Raw genomic sequence first — 22,112 nt, forward strand, 5'->3', positions numbered from 1 at the left:
TCCTCAGCCTCGCTGGGAAAGTTTACTCCAAGGTGCTGGAAAGGAGGGTCCGATTGTCGAACCTCAGATTAAGGAAGAACAATGGTTGTTCCCTCCTGGTCGTGGAACAATGGACCAACTTTTTACTCTCGCAGGGATCCTAGAGTGGGCTTGGGAGTATGCCCATTCAGTCTGCATGTGTTTTGTGGACTTGGAGAAGGCATACAATCGGGTCCCCAGGGATATACTGTGGGAGGTACTGCGGGAGTATGGGGTGAGCGGGCCTCTCCTCAGGGCCATCCAATCCCTGTACCAAAGTGAGAGCTGCGTTCAGATTCTCGGCAGTAAGTTGGACTTGTTCTGAGTAGCTGTTGGCCTTCACCAGGGCTGCGCTTTGTCACCAATTCTGTTCGTGATTTTCATGGACAGGATATCGAGGCGTAGAAGCGGTGAGGAGGAGTTACAGTTTGATGGCCTGAGGTTTGCATCGCTGCTTTTTGCAGATGATGTGGTACTGTTTGTGTCATCGGCCTGTGACCTGCAGCACTCACTGGTCTGGTTTGAAGCCGAGTGTGAAGCGGCGGGGATGAGGATTAGCACCTCCAAATCTGAGGCCATGGTCCTCAGCAGGAAACCGGTGGACCGCCTTCTCCAAATGGGGAATGAGGTCCTTCCACAAGTGAAGGAGTTTAAGTATCTTGGGGTCCTGTTCACGAGTGAGGGAACAATGGAGCGTGAGATTGGACGGAGAATTGGGGCAGCAGGAGTGGTATTGCAGTGGATTTACTGTACTGTTGTCACAAAGAGGGAGTTAAGCCGAGAGACAAAGCTCTCCATCTACCATTCAATCTTCGTTCCTACCCTCACCTATGGTCATGAGTAGGGCTGCCATGATTAGTCGACTAGACACGATTATGTCGACTATTAAAATCGTCGACAACTAATTTAGTAGTCGACGCGTCGTTTTGGGTTTTTTTTATCTTTGTTTTTCTCTCAAAACTGCTGCGGCACCTCCACGGCCGCGCCTGCCTTTCTGTCCTTGACACACATGCGCGGTAGAGGTAATCGGGGCCAGCCGTGATGTCACCGGAAGTTATACCAGAGGGGCTCGGTGTCATGGCTACCCGGCGGCACCAGACCTCAAAAGTGTGGGAGCATTTTCCGAAAACAAAAGAGAAAAGTGTGCAATACAATATCTGCAAGACAGAAGTTGCCTTCCACGGCAGCACAACTGCGATATTCGAGCACCTGAAACAGAAGCAGGTTGTGGCAACGATGAAGAGGGACTGTCGTCTCAGTTAGCTAACGGGGTAGTTAGCGGCTAATATTAGCATAAACAGAGCTAACTTACTACTTACTCATATAGCTGTAAACGTTAGCATTAGCGATGACGATTTGATTCATTAGCCGCCCTTAGCACACATATTTCATGTGTTTTCTGTAATGCTACAACAGTGATGTGTTTGAATAGGAAATGTGGTAACGCTGATGTTTTCTAACGTTATGTATCCGTGCTAAAAAAGTAGGTTCTACTTCAATGGACGGCTTTGTTACAAAGCCAGCTACATGCACACCTGAGCAAGCAAACGTCCTGACTGAGTCCAGACTGAACATGCTGGTGACGGACAGCATCGGAGCGGATTTTCTCTGCAGCAGAGAACATCTGCTCTCCAAAGAGAGCAAGCCTTTCTCCAAGACATGTAGAAATTCTAACTTTCCTGGCTATGAACAAGACCCTTGTGCAGTTTGGGATTGCATAGAGTCAGAGTGTAGTAAAGTTGAATACAGTTGTGAGCACTGAGCACAAAATGCACTTTTGTTAATTTGAGTCAGTGAGACCAAAACTGTAATAATTCCTTAGTTACAGGTGCCTACCTCATTGTTGCTATGTTTGATGCCAAAGTCAAATTAAGAAAAGAAAAAAACTAAAAAATAAACCTGAAGTATTTATTTTTGTGTTGTTTAGGCAAGTGCCTTTTCCTTATTTTACTCAGCTGTTTGCACTTTATGCTACGCAGTTAAACAATTGTTTGTTGCTACAAGCATATTTCATTAAAGGTTTAATGAACTATCATCTTAATTGTCTTTATTTTTAGTTAGCATATGCCTTAAACACTTAAAGCTGAAAAGTATTGATGGTTATATAAGAGCAGCTTCATGCTGGTGCGATAAGCTGTATGTTTTACATTCAATTTATGTATGATCCGATTAGTCGAGTAATTGAAAAAATAATCGGTGATTAGTCGACTATCAAAATAATCGAGACCTCGGGGCAAACCCAGGACCAGGTGGAGGGATTATATCTCAACACTGGCCTGGGAACGCCTTAAGATCACCCAGTCAGAGCTGGTGGATGTGGCTGGGGACAGGGAAATTTGGGGCTCCCTGTTAAAGCTGCTGCCCCCACGACCCGACTACGGATAAGCGGTGGAAGATGGATGGATGGATGGTTCAGTCCAGATACCAGGCTGGCTTTACAGCGCGCCATAAGGTTCTATTTAAGCCACACCCATTAGTGCCTCAGTTTAGCCCCTGAATCGGATGCGGACCAATGTAGCTCTTCACACACTTCTACGTATGCTCTGCATCACTTCATCAAAGTCCAAATACAAATTATCTTTTTAACTGTTATGTCTCTACATCGTTTAGTCATTGTATGGCAGAGCTATTTTCTATTTCATCTTGCCTAAGTGCCTGGACTGCACAAATGAAATGATAATGAAAAATAATAAACAGCATAGTGTTTTTTGCAGTTTGCCCATGGAAGGTCAAATGATGGGGCTTGTGCTATATGACCTGATTGATTCTGCTGGCTTGTAGGGCAGTTGTGAGCACAGTTTTTTCATGAAGTTTTGTTATTTTCTTATTTTAGATGTTTTGTTGGACTCAACCCAACCAGTGGCACCAAGACAGCAAAGCTGGTCAGCCAAAGAAGTGGGAAGGTGATTGAGAAGAAGAACAACACAGTCAATCCTCATGTCTCCTCTCTGCTTAGGCGACTCATGGACTTGGAATGGCTCTCTGCATAGTCCAAAAGATAAGGACTGTTCTCTCACCCATTGTGTGAAAACATTGTTGCTCTTTTTCTGTGAATTGTTCTTCACGTTCCATGCAACTTTTGCATATCATGCCTCATTCATTGACTCTATAGCTTGCTTGACCAATGCTGGACAGTCAAATTTGATCTGAATGGAGCCTATCCAGGCAGATTTTAGGAGCTGTTAAGAAGTTACCTCAGGTTCTTTAGGCTTAACATGTATTGCACAAATGCATTGAGTTTTAATAAAAGTTGTAGTTTGTAGCAGGTCTGACACTGTTTTATTTTTTGTTTCGTTCACATTTCACAATCTGCATAATTTGCAAAGCAGTTAATGTAAAAACCAAAATTAACTGTAAAAACATTTTACGACACCAATTGTATTGTTAATTATTTACAAGTATTTACTGGCAACTGTAGTTGCCAGGTAACTACTGTAATTTAGAAAGATACAAGACAAAAATTGTAATCCAGAATACATTGAATTGCTGTTTTCTAAAAAACAAAACAGTAAATTACTGTAATTTATATACAGCAAAAACGTGTAAAAGATTTACAGTAATATGTTGTAAAAGGTTTTACAATAATAAACTGCTATTTTACAATACTTTACTGGCAACTTTTTTGCCAGGTATTTACTATAAATTCTACAGTCAATTCATTACAGTGCGGGTCTCAACCGATCCGTTGTGGAAGTCAGAGGTTTGATTCGCATGTTTGATTTGGCAAAAGTTTTACGTCAGATGCCCTTCCTGACTCAACCCTCTGTATTTATCAGGGCTTGGGACCGGCACAATAAGATACTGGTTTGTGCCCTCTTGCTGATTTTCAGTTGAAGGACTGATAGGCTTAATATATCCATCACTTTCTGTCAGCCTAGTTGCAGTGCTGAGCAGAAACCCTGTTTAAATGGCAAAATGTTTTACAGTTAGGACCTACATATAAATAAACAGGAAACAAGAGACAATCAAAAATTATATTTAAAAAATAGGTTTCATTTTAATTTAATTTTCATTTGAACAAAAACATATGAAATAAATGCACACTAACTGACCACGAAGAGCAGACAGTTAAACAAGGTAAAAAGAAATAGTTGATAAGATAAAGTAATCTTTTATTCATCCCATAGTGGTTAAAGTTGTGAGGGAGTCAGGGTGATTTAATGGGGAGCAGTACATAGGGAGCAGTCACTTCAATCACCAAGTAATTCAATAGGCTTTGGGTAGCCAAAAAGCTTGAAGTCCATCTTATAGATCTCGTACAATTTTCTCCTCTCTTTTAGGGACACTGTTTTGAACCAATCAGGCACAAAATTACTGGTAGTCACATTTGGATAGGCAGAAGGGAACTTGATGTCATTCTCCAGGTTCAACATTTTCAAGAGTTGTTCACTATCCTCATGGAGAGTCTCTTGATGGCCAGTAAAATCATACCTGAGAAGTAAAATATATCAAAATCAGACTAAGGGATGTTTTATTTTGATTGACTTCCAAGTCTCTGTCCTGACTGTCATGGTTGAGAAGTGTCTTTCAGCAACATAGCATTTACAGCCATGACTTTATTGGACTTACTGTATGGTGCAGGGGTGGCATATTCTGTGCATCTGCCTCCAGTGGTAATCCAAGGATTTTGTCCCTGGGTCTATCACATATTTTATAAAGCTATGGAATGAAGGGTGCACACCAGATGCAATCATCTCTTCTTTTGTCCTTGGTGGATTAGGCATGTTGCCATACTTGCGCAGAATTAGCTTGCCATAGGTTTCATAGTACCACTTCTGGTATCGCTGCAACTTGTCTCGATAAGCAGAGATGAGACGGACAAATGGGTCCCGGACAAACAGGAACTTTCTGTATTCCTTCAGCTTTTTCTGTATAGAAAAAATTAATGTAAATCAACAATCATCACACAATCAAGACTGGCTGAGTCCTACAACTATGTTATTGTTGCTCAAAGAAACAAAAGTGAGCGTGCTTCTTCACTTGTAGCTTGAAGTGTCATTGATAGAGCTTACCTTAACCTCTGTTCTTGGGAAAGTTTTTAGGTGAGTAAGCAGGCTACCAAAATGGACCATATCAAAATCATACGACATGAGGTCTTGATATGGTTTACCATGTTTTAGGACAATCATAAATCGCTTCCAGTTTGTACATGCTACCTATAAATCAGAAGACCAAGAATGTAAGGGAGGTATATTCCAACATTTTAACACAATGTACAATGTAGGGTAAGTACAAAACTCAAGGTATACTTATGAATACTCAGAGTGAGTATAGAGAAGACTGTAGCCTAAATTGCTCACAGGTGCTATCTAGTGGTGGTTGGTGGACACAGCATCTACTACTTGTATAACAATCCCCTCTCTGTCACCACCACTATGCTCCCATTTTACAGAAGCACTACTAATGCAGCAAGGGGAGCGAAAGAAAGTAGATTAATTTAAAGAAAATAAAGATTTTTATGGTGAAAACTGGAACAATGAAAATTAGTGTATTAATAAATATAGCTATCATAATTTGTGAACTGTAGGTCAAAAGACGGTCCAAATGAAATGACTGAAGTGGTGATTGAAATCTCAGTTTGAGAAAAGTTACAAAGCTCTCTCTCAACAGATCTTCAGTGAGACACATTATTTACAAAAAGAGAAGACTTGGAACAATACTGAACCTTTCCAGAAGTGACCAACAATAAAAAACAAGTTCTATAGCAGTTTTGACAGGCATGTCCTGAATGACCTTTCAATACACTGTTGTGAAGGGCATGTGTTGTGTCAGTATATCTTTATCACCTTAGGAATGAAGCAATAAATGACCTGGTGCTCATCATCCACAAGGAAGTTTTGTAGGTCCTTGTCACTCAGATCATCTATAGTATGGTTCCACTCAGGAGAATGACCTTTCATTTTCTCACAAATTTCTCTTAGATGCAGGTTTCTTAGTTCCTGCTGTTGAGGTATGCTGTCTGTTATGACAAGAAGATGTATGTTAAACCTAGAATAATTTCTGATATTCTTTTTCAAAGAGTTACTCAAGAAGTGCCCATTAAAGTTACATAAAACAGAAAAGATGTCTATTTTTTAAGATAAAACTGTACATAAAGTCTAGTTTTTAAAAGCCTTATATATAAAATTCATGATTTTAACAAGTTTTGATTCCTTTCTGTGCCGAGTTTGTATGGAATAATGGATATATACAGTGTGTGTGTGTGTGTGTGTGTGTGTGTGTGTGTGTGTGTGTGTGTGTGTGTGTGTGTGTGTGTGTGTGTGTGTGTAGTAAGATAGTGGATATATATATATATATATATATATATATATATATATATATATATATATATATATGTGTGTGTGTGTGTGTGTGTATGTATGAATGATGAATGTGTGTGTTATGTAAATAAAGGAGAGAGATAGACAGAGAGCAAAGAGAGAGAGGGAGAGAGATACAGACAGACAGACAGACAGACAGACAGACAGACAGACAGACAGACAGACAGACAGACAGACAGACAGACAGACAGACAGACAGAGAGATCTAATTTACCTGTTTTTAGTTGCATTATGTCCAGTTCAAAAAAAAACATGATGAGAGGCATGAATCCCACCAATCCAAGGATTAGCATGAATCCTTTCCATGATGTCATAATAGCTGAATTTATAAAAAGTATCCTTTTATGTTCTTCAAAAAAATCACTTTATCAATATGTCAAATGAAATCTAGTTGAGAACAACGAGCACAAGCATTAATTTCAGATATAACAATACAATAGCTATAAAGTAACGTAAATATCACTCACATGAGTTGCAGCATTACTTATCATTTATTGCAATCTGATTCTGAAAAAAAAACACTAATCAGTAGCTGAGATTATGATGTAAAGAAATCCTCATGGTCCGTGGTCATCCATATCTTTACACTTATTGGATGAGCTTTGTAGCTTGTTGTTGAATTGGTGATTGTATATTGTAAATTGTAAGTTGTTAATATGTACATCATGTGTCAACATGTATATCATATGTTAATATGTACATTATATGTTACATATGTTAATATGTATGTATTTCTGGATGTGCTACGTACGTATGACCCCCACCCCCACCCATACCCCACCCCCACCACCCGCTGCTGCAATCACATAAATTTCCGCACTGTGGGACTAATAAAGTTTTATCTTATCATATCTTAAAACTACCAATGTAATATCAGTCATATCTAGTCAGTCCGAAAACAGACCTAGTAGAAATGGTGGCTAAAATCTTTATGAAAGTTTTCCTCTGCAGTAGAATGCAACAAAGTTAACTTATTCTTAAAATACAAGTGCATAACTTTTAAACTTGACAGACCACAATCATATCAACTTCTACCTTTGTAAAATGTGTGCAAAGGTTACAATGCAAATTAAATATTCTGTAGTTGATAATGACAATTCATTATTTCACTATTATTCCAATTTTCAATGTGGGGATCTGCTATTTGTGTTCTTAGTAACAGTCTGTATTTATCAAAACTTGAAAACACAGGTATATTTCTGAAATCACGCTGAAAGAGTTACACGGTTGCACATGAATACAAGCAAGTGTCGGTTGAAACTATTCAGTAATCTCATGATCTACTCAAGTTTCCACAATTAGTAGACAGTGGTCAATAAAAATCTGTTTTATTTTACTCCAGTTTTACTGACATTGACACTACCTGCCCATTGATTATAGGATTTATTCTAAGATTTTATTTATTAGTTTTAAAAGCCATGAGAGTTAATTAACTCAAGAAACAGCGAGCAGCCAATGATCCTCAAAAATAACTTGCATTTTGTGTTTTTAGGTTTATTTTGATTCTTAACAAGACTACAACATATCTTACTTCAGATGCTGTAAAGCACTGCGATGTTGGTATTGTAAAAATGAACTTTTAAAAATTTTTAACAAACACTGCCACTCCCTCTCTTTTTAAAGCTCAAACTGGCTCAACCAGCAGTCAGTTTCTCTCTCTCTGTCTCTCTCTTTCTCTCTCTCTCTCTCTCTCTCCCTCTGTCCCTCGCTCTCTGACTTCCATTTAAACAAATATAAACATCCAAAAGCATTTCCAAAAAAAAAAATCAATATTTTCCACATTATCAATTAATATCACAGTTAAATAATAAGATTTCTATATTGAAAATTATTTATAGTTAGATTTACATGATAAAGCATTACAAAAGTGTAATTATCCACAGAATATCAGCTGTAAATGTTCATGTTTCATAAACAAAAGTGAAATTACATGTAACTCTACATATTTAATAAAGCCATCTAGTTATTTATTATTTTTAAAAAAAATAAATCCTACATCTGGTAAATATTCAAATATTGATTTACTAAGGTGTTTTTTATCTTTGGCAATCAGAGTTCCTCACCTGTTTTTCTCTGAGTCCCTCTGTTCTTCCCCAAGTTTCTATGGGCATATTCTTTTTTGAGAGAACAAACGTCATCGAGCTGTCGTCCTAATTCATACTGTCACTGACGTCACTGTAACCCTAAATCCATCCATCTATCCATCCATCCTTTTTCTTCAGCCACTTTTCCGCGGTGGGCGGGATGCTCCCCGCTTGCGTGTCGCGACAAACAAGACAAACAACCACTCACGCACGCACCACACCTGCGGTCCATCTGCGACGGTCAGTTCACTGGTGGAGGGGCGTGCGCGCTCCGTGGAGTGAGCGGTTGGGTGGCTGATCACGGGGCCTGCTTGGAGCGACAGCAGTACTCACTGCTACTCACCATGTATATGTTAGACATATACATATTTAGCCTCAGGAGGATTGAAATGTTTGACTGCATTCTCAGAATAGAATAGAATAGAATAGAATAGAATAGAATAGAATAGAATAGAATAGAAAGGAATAGAAAGGAATAGAATAGATAGAACCCCCACCTATATATTGGAATAAGTTCACTTGAAAGTCTCAGACGCCCCACCAATCACGGCGCCCAACCAATCAAGGAATCACGTGAACAATATGGTGTAAGGCATCTGCTATGTTAGGAGAAGAAATAACTATACATGGACTTCCCAGTTACATAATTTTAGAGTGTCATAACTGTTCCAACAATTTTCATGTTTTTGAGCAGTCCAAACAGCAGGAATGAGACCGAAAAATGGCAACGAATTCTGAGTGAAACTAGCTGGCTAGCCCAAACAGTCTGTCCAGCTATGGTTTCTATATGGAATGGGACAATCGATCAAGTATCCAAAATGCTCCTCTGGCATCTGACAAAAATGTTCTTTAAGTAACTACATACCAGTGACGTGCGGTCAGGGGAGACAGGGGAGGCACGGCCTCTCCTGCCGTCACGAAAGAAAAAAATGAAAAGTGGAATAAATTAATTAAATAGTTATATTCATCCTGTGATGTGTATTATAAAGTTATTTTCCGTTTAATGTCACCAATTTTAGGTTATCTTTACTCAAAATCGCTGAATTTTCACATTTACTGCTGAAATACTGAGCAGACACCTGTGGTGAGGCACCAGCCAGCCGAGCCTCACCATGGGTTGCGCAATGGCTTGGCTAGCTGTGCTGCCATGCTATACAGTGAGACAGTAAGCTGACAGTTGAGCACCGTCGGTGATGGTAGCCACTCCATACGCTCCACAGCATAGTCTTTTATTTTGCATGTTTTTTGTAAGTTTTTACTTTTTTTTCTACTTTTACTACTTTAAACATACTATATCACATGGATATGACAGCCTTACAACCGAGAACCATCCCTCTCACTCATTTTAGAGAGGAGTTACTGGCTCCTAGAAACACGAAACATGGACAGAGACATGACATACTGGCTGAACTGAAGAGACGTTACCATGGCTGCAAGGCTGGGGCAAAGCTAAAGGCTAGGCAGGCAGACAACTGAAGGCGATTCAAACCATCGCTTCCCTCCATGATCATGGGCAACGTCAACACACTGCCGAACAAGATGGACGAGCTGGCCGCTCTAGAGAGTCAGCGTATCTACCGTGAGTGCAGCATGTTCATGCTAACGGAGACATGGCTGATCAACGCTATACCGGATGCTAACGTAGAACTGTGAGGTTTCACTGTGGTTAGAGTGGACAGAGACACAAAGGCATGTGGGAAAAGCAAAGGTGGGGGACTCATCATCTACACCAACAACCGCTGGTGTAATCCCGGTCATGTTTCAGTGAAGGCAGTTGTATGTTGCCCTAATCTGGAGCTGCTAGCCGTTATCATACAGCCATACTATTGACCCCGGGAGCTCAGACACGTGATCTCCCTCTGTGTTTGCAACCAAACATCCTGAAGCCTTCATGGTTATTTCTGGAGACTTTAATCATGTCACCCTGGACAATGGCCTGGCTGCTTTCCACCAGGTTGTCAACTGCCACACAAGGAAGAACAGAAAGATCAACCTACTGTAGACCAATGTTAAAGAGGTATACAAAGTCACCGCCCTGCCTCCAAGAGGCAAGTCAGACCACAACCTGGTGTACATCCAGACCCAGTACACCCCCCTGGTCCAAAGACAGGCAGTCTCTACACGCACCATCAGGAGTTGGACTTCTGAAACAGAGGAGGCTCTCAGAGACTGCTACAGCACCACGGACAGGGACGTACTGCTGGGTGGACATGGCGAGGACATTGATGGAAAGACCTACTGTTTCAGGGACTATGTCACCAAGACAGTTTGGTGCTATCCAAATAACAAGCCGTGGATAACATAGAACGTCAAGGATGTCCTCAACAGGAAAAAGAAGGCTTTCAGGACGAAGGATGAGGAGGAGATGAGAGAAGCACAGAGAGAGGTCAGATGCTGCATAAAGGAGGCCAAAGACTCTTAGGCTCCGTCCACACGATGCCGGAACTTTTTTAAAACGCAACTTTTTTGGTGCGTTTACGCCTTCCGTCCACACATCAACAGATATCCGGAACGAAAACACAACTTTTCGAAAACGCTGGCCTAGGTGGATTTTTTTTAAAACACTGGGTCTGCGTTGTTGTGTGGACGGTGTATCCGCAACTTTTTAAAAATGCTGATGTCTTGCCTGCGACGAAAACCTCTGTGACGTCATATTTATGGGCCCGTGTGTTGTGACAACAAAACACTATTGGATAAAATTTGACTCAATACTGCCATCACATGGTTTGGCATGCTTATAGTTGTCTTTGAAAATACACTGGTGCGTTTACATGTGGATGGAGATTTTTTTTGAAAACGCTGTCGTGTGGACGCGAATCGTTTTCGATGCATTTTTAAAAAGTTGCGTTTTCAAAAAAATCCGTCATCGTGTGGACGGGGCCTTACAGGAGGAAGGTGGAGCATGAACTGAGCACCAACAGCATGAGGGACATCTGGGAAGGTGTGAGAAACATCACTGGGCAAAAAGCCAGGACCAGAACAGAGTTGGGAGGGGTGCAGAGAGCCAACGACCTGAACGACTTCTTCAATAGGTTCAACCAGGCCCCCCTGCAGCACCCCCTATCACCCTCCACCCTCACGACCTCAGCAGCAACTCACCAGCCTCACCCCTGTCCCATAGCGTCCTTCCCATCTCCACAGCAGCAAAGTGGCCACTCTCTATGGCCCCTCTCTATGTGCTGGTGCTTTCTGTGTGCTCTGTCTGTGTTTTGTGTACTCACCGTGCTGTGTGCGAGAAATTAATTTCCCTGATGGAACCTCCTTAAGGGATAAGTAAAGTTATACTCCACTCTAATGCTATCTCTCTATATGTCGCTATTAAAATGTTCAAACACGTTTGCACTATGGAGTAAATTCCCATAATTTAGCTAATTGTCATGATCACTCCATTCCTGCAGTCTGCTCCACAGTTTCCACTATCCCACCTCCCAGCCTGACCACACCTCCCGCTGATCACCCACACCTACAGCCCATCAGCAATCAGTCCGGTATTTAAACCCACGTCTCACACTCAGTCTCTGCCAGATTGTAACCCCAGAGAGAGCGGATATATGGGGCGGATGTGGGACCAATGGATGCTTCAAAACCCACAATCAAGGCTAACAAAGAAACAGCTGTTAGCCCAGTGTTCCAACATTCGTAACCGAAAACTGCTGTCACAACTAGAGATCGATGAAATACTACAACAATGCTACGGCAAGGGGGAGCCAGGCGAGAAGTCAGCCAGCTAGCCGAGCTACAGAAGGGGAACATGGTGAATAAAGGGGCACCCAGGAAATACAGCAAGCTCTCCATACCTGAAGCACTCGAAACTGCCAAACAGAGACTAACGGCTCTGGCTACCCGACTGAAGCGATACACCAAGGAGATTGAGGCCAGGAGAATAAACAAGACCTTCTCCACTCAACCAGCAAAGGTGTACTCTCAGTGGCAGGGAAATAGCATCCGGCCAGACCCACCAAGAGCTGAGGTGGAGAAATACTGGAAGGGCATATGGGAAAGAAAAGCATCACACAACACCGATGCCCAGTGGCTAGTGGACCTGAGGATTGACCACAGCTGCCTCCCAGAACAAGAACCAGTAACCATCTCAATGGCAGACATCCAAGAAAGAGTGTCAAAGATGAAGAGTTGGTCAGCACCGGGCCCGGATATGATCCATACATACTGGCTAAAGAAGCTGACAGCACTCCACGAGCGTCTAGCAGCACAGATGAACCAGCTGCTAAGGGATGGGACGCACCCAGAATGGTTGACTGAAGGCAGGACAGTCCTGATCATGAAAGACCCACAGAAGGGATCCACCCCATCCAACTACCGGCCAATAACCTGTCTCAGTACAACATGGAAGCTCCTGTCAGGCATCATGGCAGCTAAGATGAGTAGGCACATGGATCAATATATGAGCGGGACACAGAAAAGAGTTGGTAGTAACACCAGGGGAGCCAAGCACCAGCTACTGGTGGAAAGAGCAGTACACAGAGACTGTAAGAATAGGCAGACCAACTTGTGCACCGCCTGGATTGACTACCAGAAAGCCTATGACTCAATGCCACACACGTGGATACTGGAATGTCTGGAACTGTACAAGATCAACAGGACACTAAGAGCCTTCATCAAGAACTCAATGGGGAAGTGGAAGACAACCCTGGAGACTAACTCGAAGCCAATTGCCCAAGTTAACATCAAGTGCGGCATATACCATGGGGATGCACTATCACCACTGCTGTTCTGCATAGGCCTGAACCCCCTCAGTCACATCATCACAAAGAGTGGCTACGGATACCAATTCCAAAGCGGGACAACAATCAGCCATCTCCTCTACATGGATGACATCAAGCTGTATGCCAGGAAAGAGCGAGAAATTGACTCACTGATCCACACCACCAGGATCTACAGCGACGACATAGGGATGTCATTCGGATTAGACAAATGTGGCCGGATGGTATCAAGAAGAGGCAAGATGATCAGAACTGAAGGGGTCAACCTACCAGGGGGCAGGATAGGAGACATCAAGGACAGCTACAAATACCTTGGAATCCCACAGGCTAATGGCAACCATGAGGAGGCCGCAAGGAAGTCATCCAAAGCTAAATACCTCCAGAGAGTAAGGCAAGTCCTGAGAAGTCAGCTGAATGGCAAGAACAAGATCTGAGCCATCAACATGTATGCACTGCCTGTCATCAGATACCCCGCTGGGATCATAAGCTGGCCAAAGGAGGAGACAGAAGCCACAGACATCAAGACGAGAAAGCTCCTCACCATGCATGGAGGGTTTCACCCCAAGTCCAGCACCCTGAGGCTGTACACTAAGCGGAAAGAGGGAGGCCGAGGACTAGTGAGCATCAGGGCCACTGTTCAGAATGAGACATCAAAAATCCAAGAGTACATCAGGAAGATGGCCCCAACAGATGAACTGCTCAGTGAATGCCTTAGACAGCAGAAGCCTGAGGAGGAAGAGGAGGAGGAGGAGACGACATGGAGGGACAAGCCCCTACACGGCATGTACCACCGTCAGATAGAGGAAGTGGCTGATATCAAGAAGACCTACCAATGGCTGAATAAAGCTGGACTGACAGACAGCACAGAGGCACTGATCATGGCAGCACAAGAACAGGCCCTAAGTACAAGAGCAATAGAGGCCAATATCTACCCAGTAGATCTGACCCAAGGTGCAGGCTATGTAAAGAAGCCCCAGAGTCAGTCCACCATGTGGTAGCAGGGTGTAAGATGCTCGCCAGCTCAGCATACATGGAAAGGCACTACCAAGTAGCTGTGATAGTGTACAGGAACATCTGTACCCGGTATGGACTAGAAGTACCCAAATCCCAATGGGACATACCACCGAAGGTGGTTGAGAACGGCAAGGCTAAGATCCTGTGGGACTTCAGCTTCCAGACCGACAAACAGCTACTGGCTAACAAACCGGACATAGTGGTGATGGACAAAGAGCAGAAGAGAGCAGTGGTGATAGATGTGGCGATTCCAGCTGATGCCAACATCAGGAAGAAGGAACACAAAAAGATTGAGAAATATCAAGGGTTGAAAGAACAGCTGGAACAGATGTGGAAGGTTAAGGTTAATGTGGTCCCCGTGGTAGTAGGAGCACTTGGGGCAGTGACCCCCAAACTGGAAGAGTGGCTCCAGCAGATTCCTGGAACAACACCTGAAGTCTCAGTTCAGAAGAGCGCAGTCCTAGGAACAGCTAAGATACTGCGCAGAACCCTCAGACTCGCAGGCCTCTGGTAGAGGACCCGAGCTTGAGGATGACACACAGATACCACCCTGAAAGGGTGAGAGGGACCTTTATTTTTAAAAAAAAAAAAAAAATATATATATATATATATATATATATATATATATATATATATATATATTTGTAGTTTAAGCACAATTGCTTAAACCACAAACGTGCTCTGTTGACCGCTAAAGCTGCCTATTTCTCCAGATTAATAAGTAAAAATAAACACAATCCTCGATTTCTGTTTAATACCGTAGCCAGATTGACCCAGAAACAGCCAACGGCAAGCAGCTTGTTATTTGCGGCTAATGGGGTGCTTCGGGAGTATGGGGTACCGGACCCCTTGATAAGGGCTGTTCGGTCCCTGTACGACCAATGTCAGAGTTTGGTCCGCATTGCCGGCAGTAAGTCGGATTCATTTCCAGTGAGGGTTGGACTCCGCCAAGGCTGCCCTTTGTCACCAATTCTGTTCATAACTTTTATGGACAGAATTTGTAGGCGCAGCCAAGGCGTTGAGGGTGTCCGGTTTGGTGGCCTCAGTATCGCGTCTCTGCTTTTTGCAGACGACGTGGTGCTGTTGGCTTCATCAAGCCGTGATCTCCAACTCTCACTGGAACGGTTCGCAGCCGAGTGTGAAGCGGTTGGGATGAGAATCAGCACCTCCAAATCTGAGACCATGGTCCTCAGTCGGAAAAGGGTGGAGTGCCCTCTCCAGGTTGGGGATGAGATCCTGCCCCAAGTGGAGGAGTTCAAGTATCTTGGGGTCTCGTTCACGAGTGAGGGTACAATGGAACGGGAGATCGACAGGTGGATCGGTGCAGCGTCTGCAGTGATGCGGACTCTGTATTGGTCCGTCGTGGTGAAGAAGGAGCTGACCGGTCGATCTACGTTCCTGCCCTCACCTATGGTCACGAGCCATGGGTCGTGACCGAAAGAACGAGATCCCGGATAGAAGCGGCCGAAATGAGTTTCCTCCGCAGGGTGTCCGGGCTCTCCCTTAGAGATAGGGTGAGAAGTTTGGTCATCCGGGAGGGACTCAGAGTCGAGCCGCTGCTCCTCCGCATCGAGAGGAGCCAGATGAGGTGGCTCGGGCATCTGGTTAGGATGCCTCCTGGACGCCTCCCTGGTGAGGTGTTCCAGGCACGTCCTACCGGGAGGAGGCCCCGGGGACGACCCAGGACACGCTGGAGAGACTATGTCTCCCGGCTGGCCTGGGAACGCCTTGGGATTCTCCCGGAGGAGCTGGACAAAGTGGCTAGTGAGAGGGAAGTCTGGGTTTCCCTGCTTAAGCTGCTGCCCCCGCAACCCGACCCCGGATAAGCGGAAGAGAATGGATGGATGGATGGATGGATGGATTTTCAAGATTTTTTTATGCTGTAAAATTGATAACATTAGACATAAAATTACTTCTTCAGCTTCACCTGGATCAAAATATGATGTGGTTCCTTTTCTGGGTGTTAAAACCCAACTTCTCTCTTTAACACACTTTGAGACTGTCTCTCTGGAAGAATTATCGAAGTTGGTCTCAATCTCTAAACATACTACATGCCTCTTAGACACTCTCCCTGCTAAACTAGTTAAAGAATTATGGCCATTGCTGGGCCCTACTATGTTTAATGTAGTTAATCTTTCTCTTGCAACTGGTGTTGTTCCCATTAGCTTTAAAGCGGCTGTAGTTAAACCTCTGCTTAAAAAGCCACATCTTGACCAAGAGTCTTTAAATAATTATAGACCAGTTTCTAACCTTCCATTCTTATCTAAAGTACTAGAAAGGGTAGTATCTCAACAGCTCTTAGATTATTTATCATTAAGCGGTCTTTTCAAACCATTCCAATCAGCTTTTCGGGCCCGCCATTCCACTGAAACAGCACTTACCAAAGTTGTGAATGATCTCCTATTAAATATGGACTCTAATTCCACTTCTGTTCTCCTACTTTTGGATCTTAGTGCAGCGTTTGATACTATAGATCACTGTATACTCCTTGACCGACTGGAAAGACAGTTTGGTGTCTGTGAGTTAACTCTTGCTGGTTAAAATCTTATCTATCTGTTAGGACACAATGTGTCTCCCACAATAATAAAACTTCTGCCTTCTCCGACATCAAATATGGCGTACCTCAGGGGTCTGTCCTTGGTCCTCTGTTATTCTCCCAGTATGTTGCACCTCTTGGTCAAATTATACGCAGCTTTGGAATAAGTTTCCATTGTTATGCTGATGACACACAACTTTACATGCCCATAAAAGCAGATGATCGATCTGAATTCATTAAACTAGAGGCCTGTCTTTCTGCCGTGAATAGTTGGATGTCCAGTAATTTCTTGCTCCTAAACCCAGACAAAACGGAGATGTTAATCATTGGCCCTGCGTGACATAGAAACCAATTTCAACAACTTACAATATCTGTAGATAACTGTCTTATAACCCATAGGTCAACAGTCAAGAACCTTGGAGTAATGTTAGATTCAACTCTTGCCTTTGACAAGCATATTAAAGAGGTGACAAAGATCGCCTTCTTTCATCTACGTAATATTTCCAAAATTAGGTCCTCTCTACCCATGGCTGATGCAGAAATTTTGATTCATGCCTTTGTGTCCTCTAGACTTGATTACTGTAATGTTCTGTTATCAGGGTTGCCTCGGTCTAGTACTAGGGGCCTTCAAATGGTTCAGAACACAGCAGCAAGAATTTTAACTAATACTAGGAAATTTGACCATATCACCCCAGTATTAGCAGCATTACATTGGCTCCCAGTTCATGTTAGATCCGATTTTAAGGTACTCTTATTGACATACAAAAGCATTAATAGGCTTGCTCCAACCTATCTGTCTGATCTTGTTAAACCTTACACGCCAATTAGGGCTCTCCGCTCTCAGAATACAGGTCTCTTGTGTGTTCCTAGAGTTAAAAAGAAGTCAGCTGGCCAGAGGTCCTTCTCCTATCGTGCCCATTTCTTGTGGAATAACCTCCCTATAGGTATTAGACAGTCTGAATCCGTAGATGTCTTTGAATCTAGACTCAAAACATATCTGTTCGACCTAACATATAAGTAATATCGGGGGTGGCAGTCTCAATGTTTAGGTTTAGCCTAGTCCTGCCGACGAGCCATAGGATTGCTTCGTTAGGCCCCTGCCTCCCATTAATCCTCTGCTATTCTGGTCCCTCTAGCACCACTCTCGCCCCTGCTCTCTCTGTCTCTCTCCCTCCTTCTCCTGTTCTCTCTCACAGGCCCTTGTGTGGTGGATCATCGGCAATCGGCTACCTCTGTCTGCTTCCGTGGCTGGCGATAGCACAAGCTGCACAGTGGTCCTGTTTCACCATCCACTAGGGCAGTGCTGGTTCTGCCTCATTTGGTTCTGCTGTGATTTTTGGGTTTTGACAGAGTAATCTTAAACTATAACTTTTTTGAGATCAATGACTTAGGCACTGTTTGGTCTGTCCTCAGAGTGGTGGACCCTAGGCAATCGGTGACCTCTGTGTGCTTCATCGGTTGGTGGTGACTCGCTCTACTGGATGGATCAGCGTGCCTTTGTCATACATTTATTATTGTTATTGTTATTATTATTGTGTTGTTAATCTGTACGTGCGATATCTATTTCTTCGTCTGTCCACTCCTGGAAGAGGGGTCCCTCCTCTGTAGTCTTCCTGAGGTTTCTCCCATCCATTTTTTCCCCTGTTAAAAGGGTTTTGGGGGGAGTTGTTCCTTATCCAATGTGAGGGTCGTACTGCTCGCAGTGCACAAAGGTCAGAGGGATATCGTCCATGTGCAGATTGTAAAGCCCTTTGAGACATTGTTTGTGAATCTGGGCTATATAAAAATAAATAAACTTGAAACTTGAAATTTGAATAGCAGTCCAGCCAAACTGACACTTGGCCGGGTTCACAATAAGTCCATGTTCACTTAACCGAGCAAACAGCAAACAAAGATGTGACAGGTGCTCGTCAACCAAAGCACTGGCCACCAGGATGTCATCCAGGTAAACGAGAATAAAGGACTGACTCTCTCCACACTATAACTCGCTCCAGAATATATCTAACACTATCTAAATTCCTAACTGTCTCCACACTATCTAACCACAACTCTCCACCATACAACCACATTCTGAATGGAGTGCGATGGCTTTATATCGGTGTTGGAGCACGTGTCGCGAGCCGAATCAGTCACGTGGTATCGGCCGAGTAGCTGGGTATTCCTGTGATGGAAGCATCGATACGGAACAACACGCCCGAAGCCTCGCTGCCGGGGATGCTTCGGACATCATCATTTACAGCTCCTCCCATCGATGAAGCAAGCCTCGATACGCGTTTCGAGGGTACGCCCCTCTCCTGCTCGGCACATGCTTCAGAGCTTCGATCCCCAACGTCACATCACTAATAATACCATTACATTTGTTTTCATATGTTTGGTATGAAGTCTGATATAATTGTTTTATCATGGTTCCCACTACTGGAATAGAATAGAGTAGAATAGAATAGAATAGAATAGAATAGAATAGAATAGAATAGAATAGAATAGAATAGAATAGAAGGGAAAATGTCTTACAAATGAAGCTGCGCACCGCGGTTGTGACTCATTCTGTTTCTATCTTTGTCTTTTTTTAGTTTTTTTTACTATTGTTAGACTGTCTTAGGTGAAAATTGGGAAATATAATTGTTCACGTAGTGGAACGTATGCACGCGTGCGTGATTGGTGTTCTACTATATGAACTGTGGCTGCATTTACACTAGCATGAGAGACGTATCCACCCTGTTCCCGTACACAGCAGAGAATCGGTTTCAAGGAGTCCAGAGGCACCAGCGAGAAAACTCATCAAATGTTCTCACAAACCTGAGGTAAATTGACAACAAATGAACAAGATCTAGGCTTTACACAAGATACTGTTAAGACTTTAGGGAAACAGTAGAAGAATTCAACTTGATTGATAGGGTAAATTATTTTTCCATTCTATTTTTAGTTATTTTTTATTGTTAATCACACGTGTGTGTGTGTGTGTGTGTGTGTGTGTGTGTGTGTGTGTGTGTGTGTGTGTGTGTGTGTGTGTGTGTGTGTGTGTGTGTGTGTGTGTGTGTGTGTGTGTGTGTGTGTGTGTGTGTGTGTGTGTGTGAGGCCTTCTCCACTCCCCTTTCCAGCTCACACTGAAAATTTCAATCTAATGGGCCTTGAACCAGCCACCCACCGTTCCCAACTGGACTTCGAAATTGAGGGTTTCACCCTGGTGGGTTAATGTTTTATAAATGTGGGAGAAGCAAATAGAGCAGGCATCAACAAATGGCGGACCGCGGTCCGGATGGTTCTGTCTGTGTCCATTCCGTGATAAATTCACGAGAGTAGATTTCTTTGGAGCATTTTTTCTGACGGTCCCGGCTACAGACGGTGGGCGCTGCTCCTCCAGTTAATACGGTAGCAGCGCCTCTCAGTTCAGCCAATCAGATCGTTTCTTTACCCTGCGCTGTCAGCGCACCTGGAAGTGAGACAGCTCGCTGCGGCTATCGCTCTGAGTTTACCGCTACAGCGGAGCTTAGAGGAAGGGAGACAGTGAAGACAGCACAGCTCCAAACGAAGGGAGGTTAATGAGGAAAATCGCTGGTTAGTAATGAGTGGACGGAGAAATGTATTTCTATTCTTCTGTCAGGCAGTTCAAAACCATTTTACCTCATATGGTCTGAACACGTAGCATTGATTAAAAATTGTAAAGTGAAGCGCCACTACGAGACAAAATCAAGAGCTTTTGAGTAAAATTATCCCCTGAAGTCCGAGCTGAGGGAAAAATTATGGAGAAAAATGCAAACGAATGTTCACTAAAGGCATTGTGGATTTTGGGGCAACATAAAAATCTTTTAGTGATAGGACAGTTGTGAAGGAGTGCTTGACATTTGAGGGAAAACAGAAAAATGAGATGTGTGAAGAAATCAAACAGATCCTGATGTCAACAGGCATCAGAAAATCAGAAATATCAACAGCTTGATGCATTATTCAGAGAGCACCATGCATATCTTTAGCCACTGATGAGTCTACAGATGTTACTGGTAATGTCCAGTTTTCTGTATGTCAGGTTCCTTCACAAAGACAAGGAGCTCTTTGCTGGGTGTAACACCACTAACACACACAAGGGGAGGGGACAAGTATGCAGCAATAAAAGAGATGCTGACAAAGAGGGACATAGATTTGAAGCGGCTGTCATCACAGACCACCACCGTCTTTTTCCACCACCTTGTCACCTTCCACCACCTTCCCTTGGTGGGAAAATAGAGGGGGGCTGTGCCTAACAGTGGGAGCTTTCCTCTGTGCACACCTTGTGCACAAGTAACCTTGTGCACAAGTAAATTACTGGCAGCCACATGCCCTTTTCTCTCGTGAGGAAAGTTCTGTTTGCATTTTTTACCTGAAAGAGACAGTTTTTATTTATGCTTTCTGAAGATGTTAATGTTTTTTTACTTGAAGTTTAGGCCTTCAGGTCTTTGGGCCAGGACGTCTTTAACTTATGAGAAAAAGGATTATTCAGTTCTTTATGCGCTTTATTTTTAATTCTGAGGTTTGTGTATTCTTCAATCTAGCACAAAGGCTTGAAATTTATTAGCCTGGGTCTACTTTTATTTATGGTGAAGTAAAAGAGCTAGTGCACACTCAGTTAAACATATCCTGCATTGAAAATTGATAAATGGTAATGGCCTCAGACCTTTTACTAAGAGGAAATTTTTATAACTGGACCCCGTGACTTTTAATTGAATACCCCTGATATAAAGTATTAGCCAACTCAGATCATAATGGGGTTCATGTCGTACCAAAAAAATTAAGGTGCAGTAAACTAGACAAATAAAATAATCAGTTTGGCCATCTGACAGCACAGAAAACCAAAAGCATGTTTGGATTGCCCTGTGTGGGAGGAATTTCATCATGGTACTATTGATGAACAGTAACAACAGACTTCAGACTTCTATGTACAGTCAGCAATACCAACTAAGGAAATATAAATTTAACCAAATAAAGAGATGCATCTGAGTAAGAAGGCCTTCAAGAACAGTGGCACAATAGAATTAAAGCATATAGAAAAAGATATAAAAGAGAGACTAGAGGAGGCAAAGAGGGCACATGAGCTAAAATTAGAAAAGACTCAATTACAGTTCCAGTTTCCGTACAAGAAAATTGTTGCTCAGAGGATGCAGTTGTATCATTAGCAGGGGCAATCCATCTTCCCGAGCCTCAGCAGGTAGCAATGCTGGGAGAGGATCATGCACCTTGAGATCAGCCAAGCCTAAAACAAGTCTGACATGCCAGGTCATAGTCACCACAAGAGAATGAGGAGCGTGGGATGGTATGGCCCACACCCTAATTATACAACACTGACATGCCACAAAATGTTATTTTATCTAATCCTTTGGAATAAATGAAGTATCCGTCCGTCCGTCCGTCCGTCTGTCTGTCTCTGTCTGTTTGTCTGTCTGTCTGTCTC

At 43.1% G+C, this 22,112-nt stretch overlaps 1 protein-coding gene across 1 annotated transcript; it reads right to left on the reverse strand.

Moving 5' to 3' along the window:
• Positions 1–4,208: 4,208 nt before the first annotated feature.
• Positions 4,209–5,918, reverse strand: LOC137590981 (carbohydrate sulfotransferase 12-like). Its single transcript, XM_068308838.1, has 4 exons — positions 5,805–5,918; positions 5,031–5,174; positions 4,588–4,886; positions 4,209–4,449 (listed from the first exon to the last, which is right to left on the reverse strand). Exons 1-4 carry the CDS (start codon positions 5,916–5,918, stop codon positions 4,209–4,211), a joined length of 798 nt encoding a protein of 265 aa, XP_068164939.1.
• Positions 5,919–22,112: the final 16,194 nt, after the last annotated feature.

Source organism: Antennarius striatus, chromosome 23 (genome assembly GCF_040054535.1).
Source record: "Antennarius striatus isolate MH-2024 chromosome 23, ASM4005453v1, whole genome shotgun sequence".
Lineage (NCBI taxonomy): Eukaryota > Metazoa > Chordata > Actinopteri > Lophiiformes > Antennariidae > Antennarius > Antennarius striatus.

Coding starts and splice junctions, on each gene's coding strand:
- LOC137590981 (XM_068308838.1), bottom strand. CDS start 5,918: ATGAAAGGTCATTCTCCTGAGTGGAACCATACTATAGATGATCTGAGT. Junction 5,175..5,804: donor TTTATTGCTTCATTCCTAAG/GTGATAAAGATA, acceptor TCTGATTTATAG/GTAGCATGTACAAACTGGAA. Junction 4,450..4,587: donor TGCCACCCCTGCACCATACA/GTAAGTCCAATA, acceptor TTTACTTCTCAG/GTATGATTTTACTGGCCATC.